The 22009-nt window shown below is 43.3% G+C and overlaps 1 protein-coding gene and 1 long non-coding RNA gene across 2 annotated transcripts in view; one reads left to right on the top strand and one right to left on the bottom strand.

Annotated features, from left to right (window-relative positions):
• The window catches only part of LOC138644486 (uncharacterized), a 41317-nt gene that overhangs the window by 6351 nt on the left and 12957 nt on the right, over positions 1–22009 (top strand). The window lies entirely within an intron of this gene.
• LOC138644485 (protein mono-ADP-ribosyltransferase PARP15-like) overlaps positions 1–22009 on the bottom strand; it is a 124456-nt gene that overhangs the window by 92242 nt on the left and 10205 nt on the right. Inside the window, exons 5-8 of the mRNA XM_069732906.1 lie at positions 17211–17374; positions 11555–11675; positions 591–653; positions 264–440 (exon numbers count right to left, since the gene is read on the bottom strand). Coding sequence (XP_069589007.1) covers positions 264–440; positions 591–653; positions 11555–11675; positions 17211–17374 — 525 coding nt within the window. The remainder of the gene's footprint in view (positions 1–263; positions 441–590; positions 654–11554; positions 11676–17210; positions 17375–22009) is intronic.

Here is a 22009-nt window from a genome sequence, read left to right as displayed (position 1 = left end):
TTGCAGCGGAAAGTGGCCAAAAAAACACGAAAAAAACACGAACACTAACGTGTGCACATTGCCTACACATAGCCTAAAACAAGTCTGGATGAGTTGACAGGAAATAAGCATCTAATTGTAATGGGACTCTTGCAATCTGGTAGCCCTGACAATGGGCCCCTAGAACAATTGCTATTCAGAACTCAACTTTCATTTTTTTAAACCAATGATCTGTGGATGGTCGCTGCTACAATTGTTGATTTCTTTCTTCACCAGTTACTTACCCGTCCCAATGGCTGGCAGTGCCACGCTTGAAAACCTATTCTTATGGCATTCCTGTAGAATTTTGTCAATAGAAGCTTGATAATCAGGCACCCTGGTGGGTCCAATAATATGCATGATTTTTTTGCTTCCAAGTTTCCCGCCGCTTGTAATTGCAACTTCATCTCTATTTAATGTACCTAAGAAAGATACAGAGGTGAATGCAGTACATAATAAATATTATATTTTTTTATGTGCCTTATACTCTCCTCATAATTGTCATATATCATTATACAAAAGAAAAAGATACATTTGTGCATCCAGCTAAATTTAATTAAATAAATAAATACCAATTTTGTTGCATTCCTCTTTAACAGTGTCACCTGCAGCTCTTAATATTGCCCCTGAAACACCTGTAAAGACAGAAATAAAATGCTTGAAAATACTTATAATTTATAATAAGACACTTATTTACAGCACAGTATTGCATTGTTTAGTGTGATGGATCCCATGAGGAACAATCAACTCTTTAACTAATGAATTCAGCAAGTGCTGTGCTTGAAAGACAACACTATTTTTTTCCCCACGGACTGTTTTGATTGTATGGAATAACTTTATAACTTTTTAACATCGATAAATAAAGAAACTTTTTGAGACGAGTGCCCTACAACATCAGCTAAAGGTCCTCTCCCCTCTGTATCAGTCTGTCATTGTTAATTTGTTTACTGTAAGTGATATCTGTAATTTGTATGTAACCCCTTCTCATGTACAGCACCATGGAATCAATGGTGCTATATAAATCTATATATATAATTGTCTAAGGATTTTTCCGTCTGTCGGTCTGTCCTGGAAATCCCGCGTCTCTGATTGGTCGAGGCCGCCAGGCCTTAACCAATCAGCGACGGGCACAGTATCGACGTAGAAACCCGCGTCTGATTGGTCGAGGCCGCCACGCCTCGACCAATCAGCGACGGGCACAGCGACGATGATGTCATAAAGGACGTAGACATCCCTCATCTGATTGGTCGAGGCCACCAGGCCTCGACCAATCAGCAACGGGCACAGTATTGACGTATATGTCATAATGGTTGCCATGGCGACGATGATGTCATAAAGGTTGCCTCGACCAATCAGCGACGGGCACAGTCTGCCGCGAATTCTGGAATCATCATTGTCCAAATACTATGGGGACATGCATATTCTAGAATACCCGATGCGTTAGAATCGGGCCACAATCTAGTTAATAATAATAATAATAATAATAAAGGAGATTTGAAGCTTGAAAATGTATTACTAATTGTGCTTGGAAGATAGCACTCAATTACTCTAAAGGTAAATTCACACTAAGTGTTTTTTTCCGTGTTTTTTTTTTTTTTCTGCAGCAAATCCTGATCTCTTGGCAGGAAAGAATCTGCAGAAAAAAAGCATGTCTTCCTTGGTTTTTCTTGTTTTTTTTGTCCTATTCTATAGAATCAGGTTTTGGCGCAAAAAACGCAGCAAAACCTTTTGGTGCATTTTTTCAGCGTTTTTTTTCTCAGCAGCCATTCATTTCAACGAGTGAAAGACGCTGAAGAAACACTGAAAGAAGTAACATAGTAACATAGTAACATAGTTAGTAAGGCCGAAAAAAGACATTTGTCCATCCAGTTCAGCCTATATTCCATCATAATAAATCCCCAGATCTACGTCCTTCTACAGAACCTAATAATTGTATGATACAATATTGTTCTGCTCCAGGAAGACATCCAGGCCTCTCTTGATAGTAAAGTGACATGCTCTATTGTGCAAAAAAACATGCAAAGCACAAAATCCGGATAAAAAAAAAAAATCTGTGTGCATGAGATTCCCGAAATCTTATAGACTTTGCTGGTATTGTAAAACACAGCTGAAAATTTACAAAAATAAAAGGCTTTAAAAAATAAATAAATACTGATTTGTCCACATTGGTTTGCGCCTGGCCACGCTATGTATGGTTTCCATTGGATTTTAGTAACTTCATAATTGTATTACTGATGGCCTAAAATGTTCCTTTCCCTCTTTTTTATTCCTATAACTTGATGTTTTATTGGATGTTATGCTTATATTCTATGATATATTGATGCTGATATTGTCCTAGCTATTCTTTTCTTTTTGTTGTTTTTTTTGTCATTGAAAATTATTTAACCTTTCAACCAAAAATTGAATTTTGAAGAAAAAATACTGCTTTGTTTGTTTTGTTTTACAAACTTTGGATTTGTTTTTTCACCACTGAAATATTTTTATTTTGCCAAGGGTAAAAGGAGAAACTGGACCCTGAAAGTTGTGGTCGAATTTGTCGTGAGTACACCGATACCTCACATGTGGGGGTAAACCACTGTTTGGGCACATGGCAAGGCTCGGAAGGGAAGGAGCGCCGTTTGACTTTTTGAATTAAAAATTAGCACCAATCGTTAGCGGACACCATGTCACGTTAGGAGAGCCCCTGTGTGCCTAAACATTGGAGCACCCCCACAAGTGACCCCATTTTGGAAACTAGACCCCCCCCCAGGGAACTTATCTAGATGCATAGTGAGCACTTTAAACCCTCAGGTGCTTCACAAATTGATCTGTAAAAATGAAAAAGTCTTTTTTTTTTCACAAACATTTTCTTTTAGCCTCAATTTTTTCATTTTCACATGGGCAACAGGATAAAATGGATCCTAAAATTTGTTGGGCAATGTCTCCTAAGTACACCGATACCTCATATGTGGAGATAAACCACTGTTTGGGCACACGGCAGGGCTCGGAAGGGAAGGAGCGCCATTTGACTTTTTGAATGGAAAATTAGCTCCAATCGTTAGCGGACACCATGTCGCGTTTGGAGAGCCCGTGTGTGCCTAAACATTAGAGCTCCCCCACATTTTGGAAACTAGACCCCCCCCCCCAAGGAACTTATCTAGATGTTTGGTGAACACTTTGAACCCCCAAGTGCCTCACAGAAGTTTATAGCCGTGAAAATAAAAAATCATTTTTCTTTCCTCAAAAATTATTTTTTAGCCAGTATTTTTTTATTTTTACAAGGGTAACTGGAGATATTGGACCCCAAAAGTTGTTTGTTCTGAGTACGCTGATACCCCATATGTGGGTATAAATGACTATTTGGGCACACGTCGGGGCTTGGAAGGGAAGTAGTGACATTTTGAAATGCAGACTTTGATGGAATGATCTGCGGGCGTCACGTTGCGTTTGCAGAGCCCCTGATGTGCCTAAGCAGTAGAAACCCCCACGAGTGACCCAATTTTGGAAACTAGACCCCCCCAAGGAACTTATCTAGATGTGTGGTGAACACTTTGAACCCCCAAGTGCCTCACAGAAGTTTATAGCCGTGAAAATAAAAAATCATTTTTCTTTCCTCAAAAATTATTTTTTAGCCAGTATTTTTTTATTTTTACAAGGGTAACTGGAGATATTGGACCCCAAAAGTTGTTTGTTCTGAGTACGCTGATACCCCATATGTGGGTATAAATGACTATTTGGGCACATGTCGGGGCTCGGAAGGGAAGTAGTGACATTTTGAAATGCAGACTTTGATGGAATGATCTGCGGGCGTCAAGTTGCGTTTGCAGAGCCCCTGATGTGCCTAAGCAGTAGAAACCCCCACGAGTGACCCAATTTTGGAAACTAGACCCCCCCAAGGAACTTATCTAGATGTGTGGTGAACACTTTGAGCCCCCAAGTGCTTCACAGACGTTTATAACGCAGAGCCGTGAAAATAAAAAAATAATTTTTCTTTCCTCAAAAATGATTTTTTTAGCCCGCAATTTTTTATTTTCACAAGTGTAACAGGAGAAATTGGACCCCAAAAGTTGTCGTCCAGTTTGTCCTGAGTACGCTGAAAATTATTTGGATAAACAGGAAATCCAGGATTTCCTGTTTATCCTAATAATTTTTTGATGCAATACCTTTCTCTCAAGGGTTTATTTCACATACCCTTCTCCGATTAGCTATAGAGCACTCTGATGAAGGTCGTTTGCAGACCGAAACGTTTGTGAACATTGTGAATACTGTATGTATTAAACACTTTGTTGCATCAGACTCCCCAGAGTGTGCCTAAGTATATCTTATATCATATTTTACGGTCTGGGCACCTACTATCAGGCACCTCTACCATTGGGCTGTGCTGATCATTTACTATACCGCCCTAATCACAACCCTAACACACCCCTAACCACAACCCTAACCCCAACACACCCCTAATCCCAACCCTAACCCCAACACACCTCTAACCCTAATCCCAACCATAACCCTAACCCCAACACACCTCTAACCCTAATCCCAACCATAACCCTAACCCCAACACACCCCTAACCCTAATCTTAACCCTAATTCCAACCCTAACTCTAAATCCAATCCTAACGCTATGTCCCCACGTTGTGGATTTGTGTGCAAAGTTTTCCGCACTGTTTTTAAAAATCTGCAGGTAAAATGCACTGCGTTTTACCTGCGGATTTACCGCCGATTTCCAGTGTTTTTTTGTGCAGATTTCACCAGCGGATTCCTATACAGGAACAGGTGTAAAACGCTGCGGAATCCGCACAAAGAATTGACATGCTGCGGAAAATACCAAGCTGTATTTTCCGCACCATGGGCACAGCGGATTTGGTTTTCCATAGGTTTACATGGTACTGTAAACATGATGGAAAACTGCTACGAATCCGCAGCGGCCAATCCGCTGCGGATCCGCAGCCAAATCCGCACCATGTGCACATAGCCTAATTCTAACCCTAATTCTAACCGTAACCCTAACCCTAATTGCAACCTTAACCCTAATTGCAACCCTCACCCTAGTTCTAACCCTAACCCCAGTTCCAACCCTAACCCTAGTTCTAACTCTAACCCTAGTGGAAAAATAAATATATTTTCTCTATTATGTTCCCCACCTATGGGAATGGTAAAAGGGGAAGGGGTGTTATTTACTATTTTTTTATTTTGATCACTGTGATATGATCTATCACAGTGATCAAAATGAATGAACGAATCTGCTGCCTGGCAGATTCGGCGGGCGCACTGCAAATGCGCCCGCTATTTTGGAAGATGACGGCGCCCATGCAGAAGACAGACGGACACCAGGAGGGACACCGGAGGTCGGTAAGTATGAGGGAGTGGGATCGGAGCATGGGGGGTGGGATTGGAGCACGGGGGGAGCGGACAGGAGGACGGAGGGGAGCAGAGGACAGAGGGGAGGAGATCAGTGGCGGGGGCAGATCGTGGTCTCCAGCCATGGCCGATGATATGGCAGCATTGGCCATGGCTGGATTGTAATATTTCACCAATTTTCATTGGTGAAATATTACGATTGCTCTGATTGAAAGTGAATGGTCACTTTCAACAGCCAATCAGAGCAATCGTAGCCACGAGGGGGGGGGGGGCCAAACCACCCTCCCTGGGCTCAAGTACCACTCCCCCTGTCCCTGCAGGTCGGGTGAAATTTCGGTAAACCCCTTGACCCGATCTGCAGGGACGCAATCCTGCAATGACGCCACATAGGCATCACAGGTCACATTGGCACCAACTTTCATGACGGTTACATGGCGTCACAGGTCGGGAAGGGATTAAAGCACTCTTTAGCATCACAGTCAAGCTACTAACTAAAATTACATCTCCCTAGCTGTTTTGTTGAAAATCAGCCGAACCCACTGGTGGGTATTGGCTGACCAGTAGTGATGAGCGAATATACTCGTTACTCGAGATTTCTCGAGCACGCTCGGGGGTCCTCCGAGTATTTTTTAGTTCTCAGAGATTTAGTTTTTCTTGCCGCAGCTGAATGATTTACATCTGTTAACCAGCATAAGTACATGTGGGGGTTGCCTGGTTGCTTGGGAATCCCCACATGTACTTATGCTGGCTAACAGATGTAAATCATTCAGCTGCGGCAAGAAAAACTAAAGGTACTGTCACACTAGACGATATCGCTAGCGATCCGTGACGTTGCAGCGTCCTAGCTAGCGATATTATTATTATTATTATTATTTATTATTATAGCGCCATTTATTCCATGGCGCTTTACATGTGAGGAGGGGTATACATAATAAAACAAGTACAATAATCTTGAAAAATACAAGTCACAACTGGTACAGGAGGAGAGAGGACCCTGCCCGCGAGGGCTCACAATCTACAAGGGATGGGTGAGGATACAGTAGGTGAGGGTAGAGCTGGCCGTGCAGCGGTTTGGTCAATCGGTGGTTACTGCAGGTTGTAGGCTTGTCGGAAGAGGTGGGTCTTCAGGTTCTTTTTGAAGGTTTCGATGGTAGGCGAGAGTCTGATATGTTGTGGTAGAGCATTCCAGAGTAGGGGGGATGCACGAGAGAAATCTTGTATGCGATTGTGGGAAGAGGAGATAATAGGGGAGTAGAGAAGGAGATCTTGTGAGGATCGGAGGTTGCGTGCAGGAAAGTACCGGGAGACGAGGTCACAGATGTATGGAGGAGACAGGTTGTGGATGGCTTTATATGTCATGGTTAGGCTTTTGTACTGGAGTCTCTGGGTGATGGGGAGCCAGTGCAGGGATTGACAGAGGGGAGAGGCCGGGGAATAGCGGGGGGACAGGTGGATTAGTCGGGCAGCAGAGTTTAGAATAGATTGGAGGGGTGCAAGAGTGTTAGAGGGGAGGCCACAGAGCAGGAGGTTACAGTAGTCAAGGCGGGAGATGATGAGGGCATGGACTAGGGTTTTTGCAGATTCTTGGTTTAGGAATGTGCGGATCCGTGAAATATTTTTGAGTTGGAGCATCGTCCAGTGTGACAGGCAGCAGCGATCAGGCCCCTGCTGTGCTGTCGCTGGTCGGGGAAGAAAGTCCAGAACTTTATTTCGTCGCTGGACTCCCCGTAGACATCGCTGAATCGGCGTGTGTGACACCGATTCAGCGATGTCTTCGCTGGTAACCAGGGTAAACATCGGGTAACTAAGCGCAGTGCCGCGCTTAGTAACCCGATGTTTACCCTGGTTACCATCCTAAAAGTAAAAAAACAAACACTACATACTTACCTACAGCCGTCTGTCCTCCAGCGCTGTGCTCTGCACTCCTCCTGCTCTGGCTGTGAGCGTCGGTCAGCCGGAATGCAGAGCGCTCACAGCCAGACCAGAGAAGCAGAGCGCCGAGGACAGACGGCTGTAGGTAAGTATGTAGCGTTTGTTTTTTTACTTTTTAGGATGGTAACCAGGGTAAACATCGGGTTACTAAGCGCGGCCCTGCGCTTAGTTACCCGATGTTTACCCTGGTTACCGGGGACCTCGGGATCGTTGGTCGCTGGAGAGCTGTCTGTGTGACAGCTCTCCAGCGACCAAACAGCGACGCTGCAGCGATCCGGATCGTTGTCGGTATCGCTGCAGCGTCGCTATGTGTGACGGTACCTTAAATCTCCGAGCACTAAAAAATACTCGGAGGACACCCAAGCGTGCTTGAGAAATCTTGAGTAACGAGTATATTCGCTCATCACTACTGACCACATAACATGCATACCTACTCAAAAAGAGTGAATAGACCAAAATATTAAATTAATAAAAAGTATAATTTTTATTGGATTGCAATATAAAATATAAGAAACAATGCAAAAAAACATGGGGGTATACAGGTAACATATACTAGGGAAACCACTGTAAAAAGTATTGGTAATGGGTATAATGACTTTACAACATAAGAACTTCCATACATATAGCCTATGGCATTTGTAAACAGGTATATACATGTGTTTGAAAAACAAGGAGTACTCCTTGAGAAAGCCACAAGACGAAACGTACATTGGAGTCACAGGAGCCACTGGGTACTGACTACTGGTAAACAACTTCTTTTATGTTTTAGTGCCTACTTTATTATGTGAATATCTATCATGTTTTTTCACACAAATGTTTTTTATTATTTTTTTCTTTTGGTTTAGGCTGGTTTCACATTTGCGTTTTTTGTTTTTGCGCAAAAAAACGCATGCGCTTTTTGTCCTATACTTAACATTAAAAACGCATTCGTTTTTTTGCATGCGTTTTGACGCATTTTTGCAACGCACGTGTTTTTTCTCTACATGCGTTGTATTGCAGAAATGCAACATGTAGTAATTTTAGCTGCTTTTTTTGCCGCAAAAAAATGTATTGATGTCTATGTAAACGCATGCGTTTTTAAGCACATGCGTTTGCATGCGTTTTTATAGAAAAACACAAGAATACACACTGATAAGCCACCCCCAAACCCTAACCCTAAGGGATCCTAACCCTAACCCTAAAGGTTAGGGTTAGGATCCCTAGGGTTAGGGTTAGTGTTTGGGTTAGGGTTAGTGTTTGGGTTAGGGTTAGAGTTTGTGTTTTAGGGTTAGAGTTTGTGTTAGAGTTTGTTAGAGTTTGTGTTAGGGTTAGAGTTTGGGTTAGTGTTGTGAATTCTGCTCTTGGGTTCCCTCCAGTGGTTGTTGGTGGGAATGCAGTTGTCTCTGACTCGCAGTCCTGGCCAGGTGTATCGGATAATTACAATTCTGACGGATATTTAGGTGTGCTGGATTCATTGGCCCTTGCCAGTTGTCAGTGTTTCTTTGGAAGTATTGGATCTCAGCCTGGCCTCACCTGCTTAGCTGCCAATTTCAGCAAAGATAAGTGTTTTTGTTTTTGTATCTGTGGCACACTGTTGTGTGCTTGTTTCAGTTTATTCCTGCTCTGTTTGTAGGATTCACTGGAGTTGCAGATATACGCTCCTACATCTTTAGTTGGATGTGGGAAGTATTTTGTATATTCTGCGGTGGATTTTTGAAGGGTTTTAATACTGACCGCACAGAACTCTGTCCTATCCTGTCCTATCTAGCTAGAGTGGGCTCCTGTGCTAAATCCTGTTTTTTCTGCCTGTGTATGTTTTTTCCTCTCCGACTCACCGCCAATATTTGTGGGGGGCTGTCTATCCTTTGGGGATTTTCTCTGAGGCAAGATAGTATTCCGATTTCCATCTTTAGCGGAAAGTAGTCCTCCGGCTGTGACGAGGTGTATAGGTGTGTTAGGTACACTCCATGGCTACTTCTAGTTGCGGTCTTAAGTTCAGGTTTGCGGTCTGTATAGTGGCCACTTTCTCCAGTGAAAGTTCTCATGCAGCTCCAAGGTCACCGGATCATAACAGGTTAGGGTTAGTGTTAGAGTTTGGGTTAGTGTTAGAGTTTGGGTTAGTGTTAGAGTTTGGGTTAGTGTTAGAGTTTGGGTTAGTGTTAGAGTTTGGGTTAGTGTTAGAGTTTGGGTTAGTGTTAGAGTTTGGGTTTGTGTTAGAGTTTGGGTTTGTGTTAAAGTTTGGGTTTGTGTTTTAGAGTTTGTGTTAGAGTTTGTGTTTTAGGGTTAGGGTTAGAGTTTGTGTTAGAGTTTGTGTTAGAGTTTGTGTTTTAGAGTTTGCGTTAGAGTTTGTGTTTTAGAGTTTGTGTTTTAGAGTTTGTGTTTTAGGGTTAGAGTTTGTGTTTTAGGGTTAGGGTTAGAGTTTGTGTTTTAGGGTTAGGGTTAGGGTTTGTGTTTTAGGGTTAGGGTTAGGGTTTGTGTTTTAGGTTTAGGGTTTGTGTTTTAGGGTTAGGGTTTGTTGTGAATTCTGTGGCAGAGCTCCCTCCTGTGGTCACAAGTGGTACTTCGGCTGGTTCTCTCTGTGAGCTTCCGTTGGTGGAGGAAAGTGGTACTGCGGCTTCTGAGTTTCCTTCCTCAGGTGATGTGGTGAAGTCGTTAGGTGCTGCTCTATTTAACTCCACCTAGTGCTTTGATCCTGGCCTCCAGTCAATGTTCTAGTATTGGACCTGTTTCCTCCTGGATCGTTCCTGTGGCCTGCTGCTCTGCATAGCTAAGTTCCTCTTTGCTATTTGTTTGCTGTTTTTTTTCTGTCCAGCTTGTTAATTTGTTTTTTTCTGCTTGCTGGAAGCTCTGGAACGCAGAGGGTGTACCTCCGTGCCGTTAGTTCGGTACGGAGGGTCTTTTTGCCCCCTTTGCGTGGTTTTTGTAGGGTTTTGTGTTGACCGCAAAGTTACCTTTCCTATCCTCGCTCTGTTCAGAAAGTTGGGCCTCACTTTCCTAAATCTATTTCATCTCTACGTTTGTCTTTTCATCTTAACTCACAGTCATTATATGTGGGGGCTGCCTTTTCCTTTGGGGTATTTCTCTAAGGCAAGGTAGGCTTATTTTCTATCTTCAGGCTAGCTAGTTTCTCAGGCCGTGCGAGTTGCATAGGGAGCGTTAGGCGCAATCCACGGCTGCCTTTAGTGTGTTGGAGAGGATTAGGGATTGCGGTCAACAGAGTTCCCACGTCTCAGAGCTCGTTCTTGTTTTTTGGGTTATTGCCAGGTCACTGTATGTGCGCTGACCTCTATGTCCATTATGGTACTGAATTACTTTTCATAACAGGGTTAGAGTTTGTGTTAGGGTTAGAGTTTGTGTTAGGGTTAGAGTTTGGGTTAGGGTTAGAGTTTGGGTTAGGGTTAGAGTTTGGGTTAGGGTTAGAGTTTGGGTTAGGGTTAGAGTTTGGGTTAGGGTTAGAGTTTGGGTTAGGGTTAGAGTTTGGGTTAGGGTTAGAGTTTGGGTTAGGGTTAGAGTTTGTGCTTTAGGGTTAGGGTTGGTTAGGATCCCTAGTAACCCTAGGGATCCTAACCCTAAAACACAAACTCTTGATGCTTGTAAACGCGTCAAAATGCCACGTTTGCGTTAAAACATGCAAAAACGCATGCGCCTAAAAAAACACAGCGTTTAAACGCGTTTTTGCACCAAATGCGTTTGCATTTAAAACGCTGCAGATCAAAACGCCAGTGTGAAACCAGCCTTATTCACTCTTTTTGAGTAAGCATGCAGATTTTATCTCATTGAATATCCACACTAATACAATGATCTAACTGGTGATTATTGTTCACCTTGCTGTTGTATGACCACGTAACATGTAAGGAGGCCTCTTGATTCACCCCCGATCATGACAAGAATGATAAGGAGATAAGGATTAGTGATGAGCGAGTATACTCGTTGCTCGGGTTTTCGCGAATACGCTCGGGTGATCTCCGAGTATTTGTTAGTGCTCGGAGATTTAGTTTTCATTGCCTCAGCTGCATGAATTACAGCTGATAGACAGCTTGAATAAATGTGAGGATTCCCTAGCAACCAGGCAACCTCCACATGTACTCAGGCTGGCTAGTAGCCGTAAATCATGCAGCTGTGTCAACAAAAACAATCTCCAAGCAGTCACAAATACTCGGGGACCACCTCAGTGTGCTCGGGAAAATAATATATATATATATATATATATATATATATATATATATATATATATATATATATATATATATATATATATATATATAATTTTTTTTTTTTTTTTACTTACCAAACGTTTGATTCAGTGATGCATTTGCCAAGTTCACGACACAGTCCGCCGCCTGATGAGTGATGTCTCCTTTGATTAATTCAATCATTTTTCCAAAAGCCCAGAATTGAGGGTAATTTTTCTAAATGTAAAGCACAAACTATGATTATACACAGATTCCAATACAGCGATTTCTTTAACATTATATCTAGTGCATAATATTATTAAACTGAATTTGGCATTAAGATTAATCCCTCCATACCACATATATGGGTATATACTGTAGGTATTTGAAAGCCAAATTCGTTGACACCTTAATTTTCTATCTGTTGCTGCATTCCTGAGAAATCAGCCCTTTACTTCACATGCAAATGAGGCATTAAGTGCTCTGGGCGTGACAGAGCATTTCCCAAGATGTTGCCTCGGAAGGTTTTTCTCCACCCATCACCAACTTATTTAGTTTGATTGATATCTCACTGAGCGATGTCAGGAAAGATAATCAGAAAGTGAGCTATCAGTCAAGACTGATGCTCCATAACAACTTTGGGAGGCAGAGGCTCAGGAAGTACTGTGTCACGCCCAGAGCACTTAAGGCCTAACAGTTATATTCACCTCCCCAGAGACTGGAGCGCTGCTCACCCTTCAGGCTTTTCCAGAGTGCGCACAGGGAAGCCTACACTCTGCACCTTCCATAATGATTTTTAAAGGAGGCTACAATGGACCATTTCTAATAATTTTATGGGTATGTGGACTAACATTTATGCGCTTTTATTTTATATATTTTACATGCCAATGATCATTTGGTCATATTACCAGTGCTATACTATAATGTACTTATATTCTGTATAGGTCTAATCAGACTAGACAGTACTTTGTTCGTATTACTGATTCTTTATTCGTAATATTGATGCAATATTGTTTTAATACATACCCAATCAGACCAGACAGCACTATATCTTTTAATATTTAATTTTAATGGTCACCCTTTTTCCTTCTTACTGCACTTCCTCAATCTATTAACCCGGCAGTATTATTCACTATTATCAATTCCCCCACTTATGGGCCATCACACAGGACCCGTGTATCTGCCAGCAGCTTCTCGTATTCTTCCCCCACCATCTCCTTGGGCACCAGTGTATTTCTTTATCATTTCATTGGGGGACACAGGTAACCGTGGGTGCTGCTGTCAGTAGGAAGCTGACACTAGGCAAAAAAGGTGTTAGGTCCTCCTCAGCAGTATACACCCACCGACAGACACAAAGCTTGCCAGTTTAAGCTTAAGGTACCGTTACACTAAACGACTTACCAACGATCACGACCAGTGATACGTCCTGGCCGTGATCGTTGGTAAGTCGTTGTGTGGTCGCTGGGGAGAGGTCACACAGACAGCTCTCTCCAGCGACCAACAATCAGGGGAACGACTTTGGCATCGTTGAAACTGTCTTCAACGATGCAGAAGTCCCCGGGTAACCAGGGTAAACATCGGGTTACTAAGTGCAGGGCCGCGCTTAGTAACCCGATATTTACCCTGGTTACCATTGGAAAAGTAAAAAAAAACAAAAAACAGTACATACTTACATTCCGATGTCTGTCACGTCCCCCGCCGTCAGCTTCCCGCACTGACTGTGTCAGCGCCGGCCGTAAAGCAGAGCACAGCGGTGACATCACCGCTGTGCTCTGCTTTACGGCCGGCGCTGACCGTCAGTGCAGGGAAGCTGACGGCGGGGGACGTGACAGACATCGGAATGTAAGTACAGTGGGGTAAAAAAGTATTTAGTCAGTCAGCAATAGTGCAAGTTCCACCACTTAAAAAGATGAGAGGCGTCTGTAATTTACATCATAGGTAGACCTCAACTATGGGAGACAAACTGAGAAAAAAAAATCCTGAAAATCACATTGTCTGTTTTTTTAACATTTTATTTGCATATTATGGTGGAAAATAAGTATTTGGCCAGAAACAAAATTTCATCTCAATACTTTGTAATATATCCTTTGTTGGCAATGACAGAGGTCAAACGTTTTCTGTAAGTCTTCACAAGGTTGCCACACACTGTTGTTGGTATGTTGGCCCATTCCTCCATGCAGATCTCCTCTAGAGCAGTGATGTTTTTGGCTTTTCGCTTGGCAACACGGACTTTCAACTCCCTCCAAAGGTTTTCTATAGGGTTGAGATCTGGAGACTGACTAGGCCACTCCAGGACCTTGAAATGCTTCTTATGAAGCCACTCCTTTGTTGCCCTGGCGGTGTGCTTTGGATCATTGTCATGTTGAAAGACCCAGCCACGTTTCATCTTCAATGCCCTTGCTGATGGAAGGAGGTTTGCACTCAAAATCTCACGATACATGGACCCATTCATTCTTTCATGTACCCGGATCAGTCGTTCTGGCCCCTTTGCAGAGAAACAGCCCCAAAGCATGATGTTTCCACCACCATGCTTTACAGTAGGTATAGTGTTTGATGGATGCAACTCCGTATTCTTTTTCCTCCAAACACGACAAGTTGTGTTTCTACCAAACAGTTCCAGTTTGGTTTCATCAGACCATAGGACATTCTCCCAAAACTCCTCTGGATCATCCAAATGCTCTCTAGCAAACTTCAGACGGGCCCGGACATGTACTGGCTTAAGCAGTGGGACACGTCTGGCACTGCAGGATCTGAGTCCATGGTGGCGTAGTGTGTTACTTATGGTAGGCCTTGTTACATTGGTCCCAGCTCTCTGCAGTTCATTCACTAGGTCCCCCCGCGTGGTTCTGGGATTTTTGCTCACAGTTCTTGTGATCATTCTGACCCCACGAGGTGGGATTTTGCGTGGATCCCCAGATCGAGGGAGATTATCAGTGGTCTTGTATGTCTTCCATTTTCCAATTATTGCTCCCACTGTTGATTTCTTCACTCCAAGCTGGTTGGCTATTGCAGATTCAGTCTTCCCAGCCTGGTGCAGGGCTACAATTTTGTTTCTGGTGTCCTTTGACAGCTCTTTGGTCTTCACCATAGTGGGGTTTGGAGTCAGACTGTTTGAGGGTGTGCACAGGTGTCTTTTTATACTGATAACAAGTTTAAACAGGTGCCATTACTACAGGTAATGAGTGGAGGAAAAAGGAGACTCTTAAAGAAGAAGTTACAGGTCTGTGAGAGCCAGAAATCTTGATTGTTTGTTTCTGACCAAATACTTATTTTCCACCATAATATGCAAAAAAAATGATAAAAAAACAGACAATGTGATTTTCTGGATTTTGTTTTCTCAGTTTGTCTCCCATAGTTGAGGTCTACCTATGATGTAAATTACAGACGCCTCTCATCTTTTTAAGTGGTGGAACTTGCACTATTGCTGACTGACTAAATACTTTTTTGCCCCACTGTATGTACTGTTTTTTTTTTTACTTTTACAATGGTAACCAGGGTAAATATCGGGTTACTAAGTGCGGCTCTGCGCTTAGTAACCCGATATTTACCCTGGTTACAAGTGAACACATCGCTGGATCGGCGTCACACACGCCGATCCAGCGATGACAGCGGGTGATCAGCGACCAAAAAAAGGTCCTGATCATTCCCTAACGACCAACGATCTCCCAGCAGGGGCCTGATCGTTGGTCGCTGTCACACATAACGAGATCGTTAGCGGGATCGTTGCTACGTCACGAAAAGCGTGACGTTGCAACGATATCGTTAACGATATCGTTATGTGTGAAGGTACCTTTACTGTCTGTAGGAGGCAGACCTGGATATGATCCCAGATCTGTTTTTTTTTCCTACGGGTGTTTTTTCCCATTAATCTTTTCCCCTTTTTTTCAGGTTCTTCAGGGCAGCAGGGTGTAGTATCCACTCTGCTATCCCACTTCTTGTGCCTGAGAGAATAGTGTGGTATCTCTCACACTGTCCACTCTTGTCTCACCAGGCAGGACCCTATACCCTGCCACTTCTGTGTCCAGGGTGATCTGTGGTGGCCAGTCCTTGCCTTATTCTCTACCCCAGCCCACTCCTTGGAGTGGGCCGGGAGGAAGACTGCGGTTCCTACCCTACGTAACCTTCCCCCTCTTCAAGGGCCGACACCATCTTCTGCACCGTCAAGGACTATGACGATGTGGGTGTTAGCGCTATATAAAAAAATAAATAAAGATTAAAGAGGATGCCTTATCAACACCAGGAAGCCCCCTTTTTCTCACGGGGGGCTCTAGATGCCGTCCTCTGGGGTGTGAAGAAGGAATCATGGAGGGGCGGTAAGATATATGGAAGGCAAAAGAGAGACCAAGTTAGGACCAAGGCTTCCTGACTTATCACCAGAGGATCATGGGACCTAGCTACGAAGTGGGGCACCTTGACATTCATCCGAGACGCCATCAGATCTACATTGGGGGTGCCCCACTTCTGACAGATCTGGTCGAACACTTCTGGGTTGAGCGACCAATCGCCCAAGGCGAGACCCTGTCGACTTAGAAAGTGTCATCAAGAAGATCAAGTCAGAGGGAGTACTCATATGTCTGGTGGCTCCAGACTGGCCCACATGGGTCTGGTACGCGCAGAGCTAGTAAACATGCTTGCTTACACATCCTGGAAACTACCTGACTGTGTGGACCTCCTTTCACAGGGTCCCCTCTTCCACCAGAATTCTGATTTGTGGAGATTATGGCATGGCTGATGAGGCCGCCATTCTAAAGGAAGCAGGGTTTTCACCTCAGGTCATACAGACCATGATCAGTGCAAGAAAGCCCACGTCTTATTGCATTTATCATAGGATGTGGAGGGCCTATTTCCGCTGATGTGAAGACAATCAGCTTCCTCCCCATGTCCTTTTCACTACCAGCTATACTGATTTTTCTCCAGTCTGGCCTTGACTCCAACCTTTCCCTTAGTGCTGTTAAGGGTCAAGTTTCTGCCCTCTCGATTCTGTTTCAGAAGGATCTGGCGCCTCAACCCCAGGTCAAGACCTTCGTGAAGGCCGTTGCTTATCTGACTCCACCTTATCAGCCTCCAAGAGATCCGTGGGACCTTAACTTGGTCCTATCTGTTCTTCAGCACTTTCCATTCAAGCCCATTACAACTTCCCTTCTTTCCTAGAATGTTGCTTTCTTGGTGGCTATCACATCTATCAGACATGTTTCGGAGCTGGTGGCTCTTTCCTGTCATTCTCCTTTTATCATTATCCATCAGGAAAAGATTGTTCTCAGACCAGTTCCTTCCAAAGGTAGTTTCCTCTTTCCACATCAATGAGGATATCGTCCTGCCTTCCCTTTGCCCTTCCCCAGTTCATCCCCTGGAAAGTCTCTCCACAAACTGGATCTGGTTAGAGCTCTTCGCTTCTACCTCTCTAAGACAGCTACCTTTCGGCACTCTGACTCTTTGCTTGTTATTCCTGAGTGTCGTCATAATGGTCTTCCAGCCTCTAAATCTACCATCGCTCTCATCTTTTTTATCCATGTAGTAATGCTTCATTTTCGGTGGGGTGACCTTGTTAGGCAATTGTACACCACCAGCGCCATCTTCGGGTCAGGAGGTGGTCAATTTAAATTATTTTTTTAGGTCAATTTAAATTATTTTTTTGTTGCATTGATGGGGAGAGGTACAATACCACCATAATGTCGAGGTTCTTACTGCTAAAGTTCGGATGGAAAATAGTAAGTGCAGCTTATTCACAGATATGATAATGACTGCTGTTCGCTGAGCCCCGATTGTACTCACCTTGTAATTCTGAAAAAAACGTTGATATTTTTCATAAATATCCAGTTCAAAGACAACAATGACAATCTCACAAATGTCGGTCATGACAGTAGGATCGCTTAGGTAGTCTTCTATGCCTTTCACAATGTATCTTATGGAAATATCAGGGTCTAATTTAGCTTCTCCTTAAAAAATGAAAAACAAAACACAAATGAGAATTAAAGTCCATTTACTTCACAAACTAATCCTGATCTCAATGCTACAATGAAATATATAGGAATACTTAGAAAAAAAATTAAACATTGGAACAGTTTTATAGTGCAAGGACACCTCTCTGTTCACACTGCAGCAAAGACTTATTTTCTTAAAAGTCTGAGGTTCACAGTAATCTCAGGTTCACCTTCCGGACCAATCACAGTTTTGCCTTTTTTTTTAATTTTTTTCCTTTATTGGTGTCATGAACATGATTTTTATGGCTTTTTTCATTACTAATAGTTTTTTTTTCTTAAAAATGTGGGGAATTCAAAAGAGATAGTATAGGGTAGGGGAAAAAGGAGATAGGAAATAGAAATATCATTCTGGGAGTAGATTTATAATACAAAGTCTTTCACCACATGACCCTCAAAAACACATTGCCAGAACCTGGAGGTCCCCGACGTGCCTTTATTTTGGCTTTGTATATTCAGAATTTTTGCTTTAAGAATTTTTATGCATTCGAAAAAAGAAAATCTACAGTTTAAATTTTTTTTTTATCAAATCGGAATAATTTGATATTACATGTCTGTAAAAGGATAATTAGTTAAAATAATCATTGGTGCAGGAGGGTCTTTTTTTTAGGTAATTAATCTGATGTATGTTTTATACAGTAATTTTATTTTTATTTCTTTGGTTTTTCAAATTTAGAGATCTTTGATTGGAAATGTTACTTTTTACTGAACCAGTAAGAGGAGACAATAGTACAGGCCACTAGAATATGTTCACAGCACCTTTTTTGGTGTTTTTTGAGCAGGTCCATTCCAAAAAATGTCAGTAAAAAAGCTCACACGAGTAACTCCTCATTCATTTCTATAGAAAATCTATTTTCTGGTCATATGTTTAGGCATATGAGCATTTTTTAAATGTTTCACGTTTTCTAAAACGTCAAATTTTAATAGAAGTGACGTGTCCGTTCTTCAAGTGTTTTTCCCTATGAAGATGCTCAATACTTACAATACAAACCAATGGGAAGAATAAAAAATGTCTGTAAGATGCCTGGGCTTCTTTTTGAGTGTTTTGTCAGCATTTTCGCTTAAAACAAACTATAGCGTTTTATTTGTTGGTTGAGGAGAATCCGTCACCAGGTTGTTGCCATGTAATCTGAGAGCAGCATAATTTACAGGCAGAGACTGTGATTCCAGCGATGTATCATTTACTGGTCTGTATGTTGTCATTTTGATACAATCACAGTTTTCTCTGCAGCAAATCTAGCAGAGCTCTGAATGCTGAGTTCTGTGTAACTCCACCCACACCACTGATTGGCTTTCTGTGCACACCATACATTTACTGGTGGGCTTACACAGAGTAGGAGGACTATCTGGCACAAGACACCTAGTCCTGTAGTGAAAATCTCTTGCTGAGAAAAAAAATGATTTTACTGAAACAGCACACGGCCTAGTAAATGACATCACTGGGATCACAGGCACAGGTACAGTTACTGATGGGTTTCAGATCATTTGTGATCCTTAATTATTATTTGTGAGCCATCATCAGCCTCTAACAGCCATGGGCGGACCTCCACTCCACCCACAGCTGTTAGAGGCAGATGATAGCTGAATTATTCAGCCATCATCAGCCAGGAAAGATGCAGGCTTGGCTTGCGAGCCTGCATCAAAGCATGGGATCCAACAAATGACACAACTGTATGTCATATGCCAAGAGAGGCTTAAAAAAGCTCAACAAGACGCAACATATGTACAGGTGTTGTTACATTGCTATGCATACAGGGTTTTTTAATGCTTTTTCAGGCAGCTTTCAGGTGCCATCCACCTGAAAAAGACATCATGTTTATGTAACGCCCGCCAGGGCCTAGGGGCACTCGGTACCGGGTCCGATACTTAAAGGGAGATGTCACGGTGGCGGTGACCCAGTTCGTGGCCCTGGGCGCCCATGTTAAAGGGAATGTCCTTAAAGGGGATTTGAATAAAGTTTGTGTTCGTGACGCCACCTGTCGTATTCGGTCAGTGGGGACCGACGCTGCTTAACCCCTTCAAGATGCGGCCCTTTTTCGTTTTTGCGTTTTCGTTTTTCGCTCCCCTCCTTCCCAGAGCCATAACTTTTTTATTTTTCCGTCAATAGGGTCATGTGACGGCTTATTTTTTGCGGGACGAGTTGTACTTTTGAACGACACCATTGGTTTTACCATGTCTTGTACTAGAAAACAGGAAAAAAAATTCCAAGTTGGTGAAATTGCAAAAAAAAGTGCAATCCCACACTTGTTTTTTGTTTGGCTTTTTTGCTAGGTTCACTGAATGCTAAAACTGACCAGCCATTGTGATTCTCCAGGTCATTATGAGTTCACAGACACCAAAGATGTCTAGGTTATTTTTTATCTGAGTCGTGAAAAAAAATTCAAAAACTTTGCTAAAAAAAAAAAAAAGCGCCATTTTCCGATACCCATAGCGTCTTCATTTTTCGGGATCTCGGGTCAGTTGAGGGCTTATTTTTTGCATGCCGAGATGACGTTTTTAATGATACCAATATTGTGCAGATATGTTCTTTTTATTGCCCGTTATTGCATTTTAATGCAATGTCGCGGCGACCAAAAAAAACGTAATTCTGGCGTTTCAATTTTTTTTCTCGCTACGCTGTTTAGCTATCAGGTTATTGCTTTTTTTTATTGATAGATCGGGTGATTCTGAATGCACCGATGCCAAATATGTGTATGTTTGATTTTTTTTTTATTGTTTTATTTTGGATGAGGCGAAAGGGGGTGATTTAAACTTTTATATATTTTTTATTTTTTTTCATATTTTTTAAAACATTTTTTTTTACTTTTGCCATGCTTCAATAGCCTCCATGGGAGGCTAGAAGCTGGCATAGCCTGATCGCTCTCCTACATAGCAGCAATCATCAGATCGCTCCTATGTAGCTGAACTGCAGGCTTGCTATGAGCGCCGATCACAGGGTGATCTCAAGGAGACCTCTGGTTACTATGCCGACGCATCACTGACCCCCGATCATGTGACGGGGTCGGCGATGCACGCATTTCCAGCCGCGCCGCCGGAAGCTGTAGTTAAATGCCGCTGTCAGCGTTTGACAGTGGCATTTAACTGGTTAATAGCGGCAGGTGGATCGCGATTCCACCTGCCGCTATTGCGCGCACATGTCAGCTGTACAAAACAGCTGACATGTTGCGACTTTGATGTGGGCTCACCGCCGGAGCCTGCATCAAAGGGGGAGACACGACATGTGCAGTACTAATACGGGGCATGTCGTGAAGGGGTTAAAGGGGTCCACTGGGGTGATGTTATGGCAGCTAAGATGGCATAACTTCCCACAGGTGAAGTAGGTCCAGGGTTCCAGGTGTGTAGATAATGATGGTGAGTGGTGCAGTAAAGAACTGAGGACACAGGTTTGCAGTCTCTTTACCTGGTTTACTGAAGACTTCAGGCATACACAGTCCAAAGCACCAGATCACAGGTACAGGCAGGGTCCAGCCAGCTCGGAAGCAAGTTTAGAGTCCCCTTTACCAGGTGAGGATAGAAGACTTCCTACTAGCACGGTGGTGCAGACCCTTGCTGCCTGTGGCTTCTGTCAAGGTCCTCACTGTTCTGTCTGTCCTCCTTAAAGGTGGGACACTAACCCGTATTACAGGTGGCTCGAGCCTTTTTACAGGGTCTCTATCATGATCTGGGCTCTATGCACTACTGTGTCTCCTGAGTATTAGGGCGGACATGTGATGTGTAGTCCAGCTGTCCTGCCGGTTTCTGCTGTAAGTCTTGGAGTCCCTCACAACCTCGGTCTTCCGGCTACCGGTGTCTGCACTCTGCAGGGAGGAAGCCCAATCACAGTTGTCCTCCCCAGTTGTCACTCTTCTGTGCTTCGCTCTTCTGCATGCTCGCTACAAGTTGTTCTTCCTTCTGTGTTATCTCTGTCCAGGAGCTGCAGCACCCTCGTGGCTGCACAGCCCCTCAGTCCTTTATCTCTCTTCACTGTCTGCCAGAAGCTGCAGACTCCTACGTCTGCTCAGCTGCACTCTTCTCGTACCAACTCCGCCTAAGCTGATGTTCCTCGACAAGCTCCCTTCTGGCAATCTCTCTCTAGCCCCCTCTGACAGGGAGCTCCTTCTTAGCACATCTTTCTGCTTCACTGTCCTCTCACAATCTGACTTTCCCTCCAGACCAGAATATATATATAGGGAAGCCACCCAGAAGCTGGATCAGAGCTCCCCCTTCTGGCCTGGAGTGTGAACATGTTGTATGCTTGTGTTTACCTGAAGATCTTCCTTCACTTCCACGCATGACATCACTCTCCCCGTGAGGAAAGCAATGCCACTGTAACAACCAGGACCCTGGGGTGTCACATTTACATATCCTTCAGTTTTATTTGGATCTAGTTACCCTCCTACCCATCTCGGACCAATAAAGGGAGCAGAGTGCTTTGTATGAGAAGATAGAAGCATTGAAAACCATATTGGTCTTTTCTTCAGGGTCATGCTGGTTGCTTAATCCCAGGCACCCAACATTTCATTGCACATTTGTTCAGGCAGCCAACTGAAATCAACACCATGAATACATATTGGCTCATTTTACCAGTTTGACTTGGGCTCATTTCACATTATG

Source organism: Ranitomeya imitator, chromosome 7, assembly GCF_032444005.1.
Source record: "Ranitomeya imitator isolate aRanImi1 chromosome 7, aRanImi1.pri, whole genome shotgun sequence".
Classification (NCBI taxonomy): Eukaryota; Metazoa; Chordata; class Amphibia; order Anura; family Dendrobatidae; genus Ranitomeya; species Ranitomeya imitator.
This window is presented reverse-complemented; position numbering and strand designations above follow the sequence as displayed.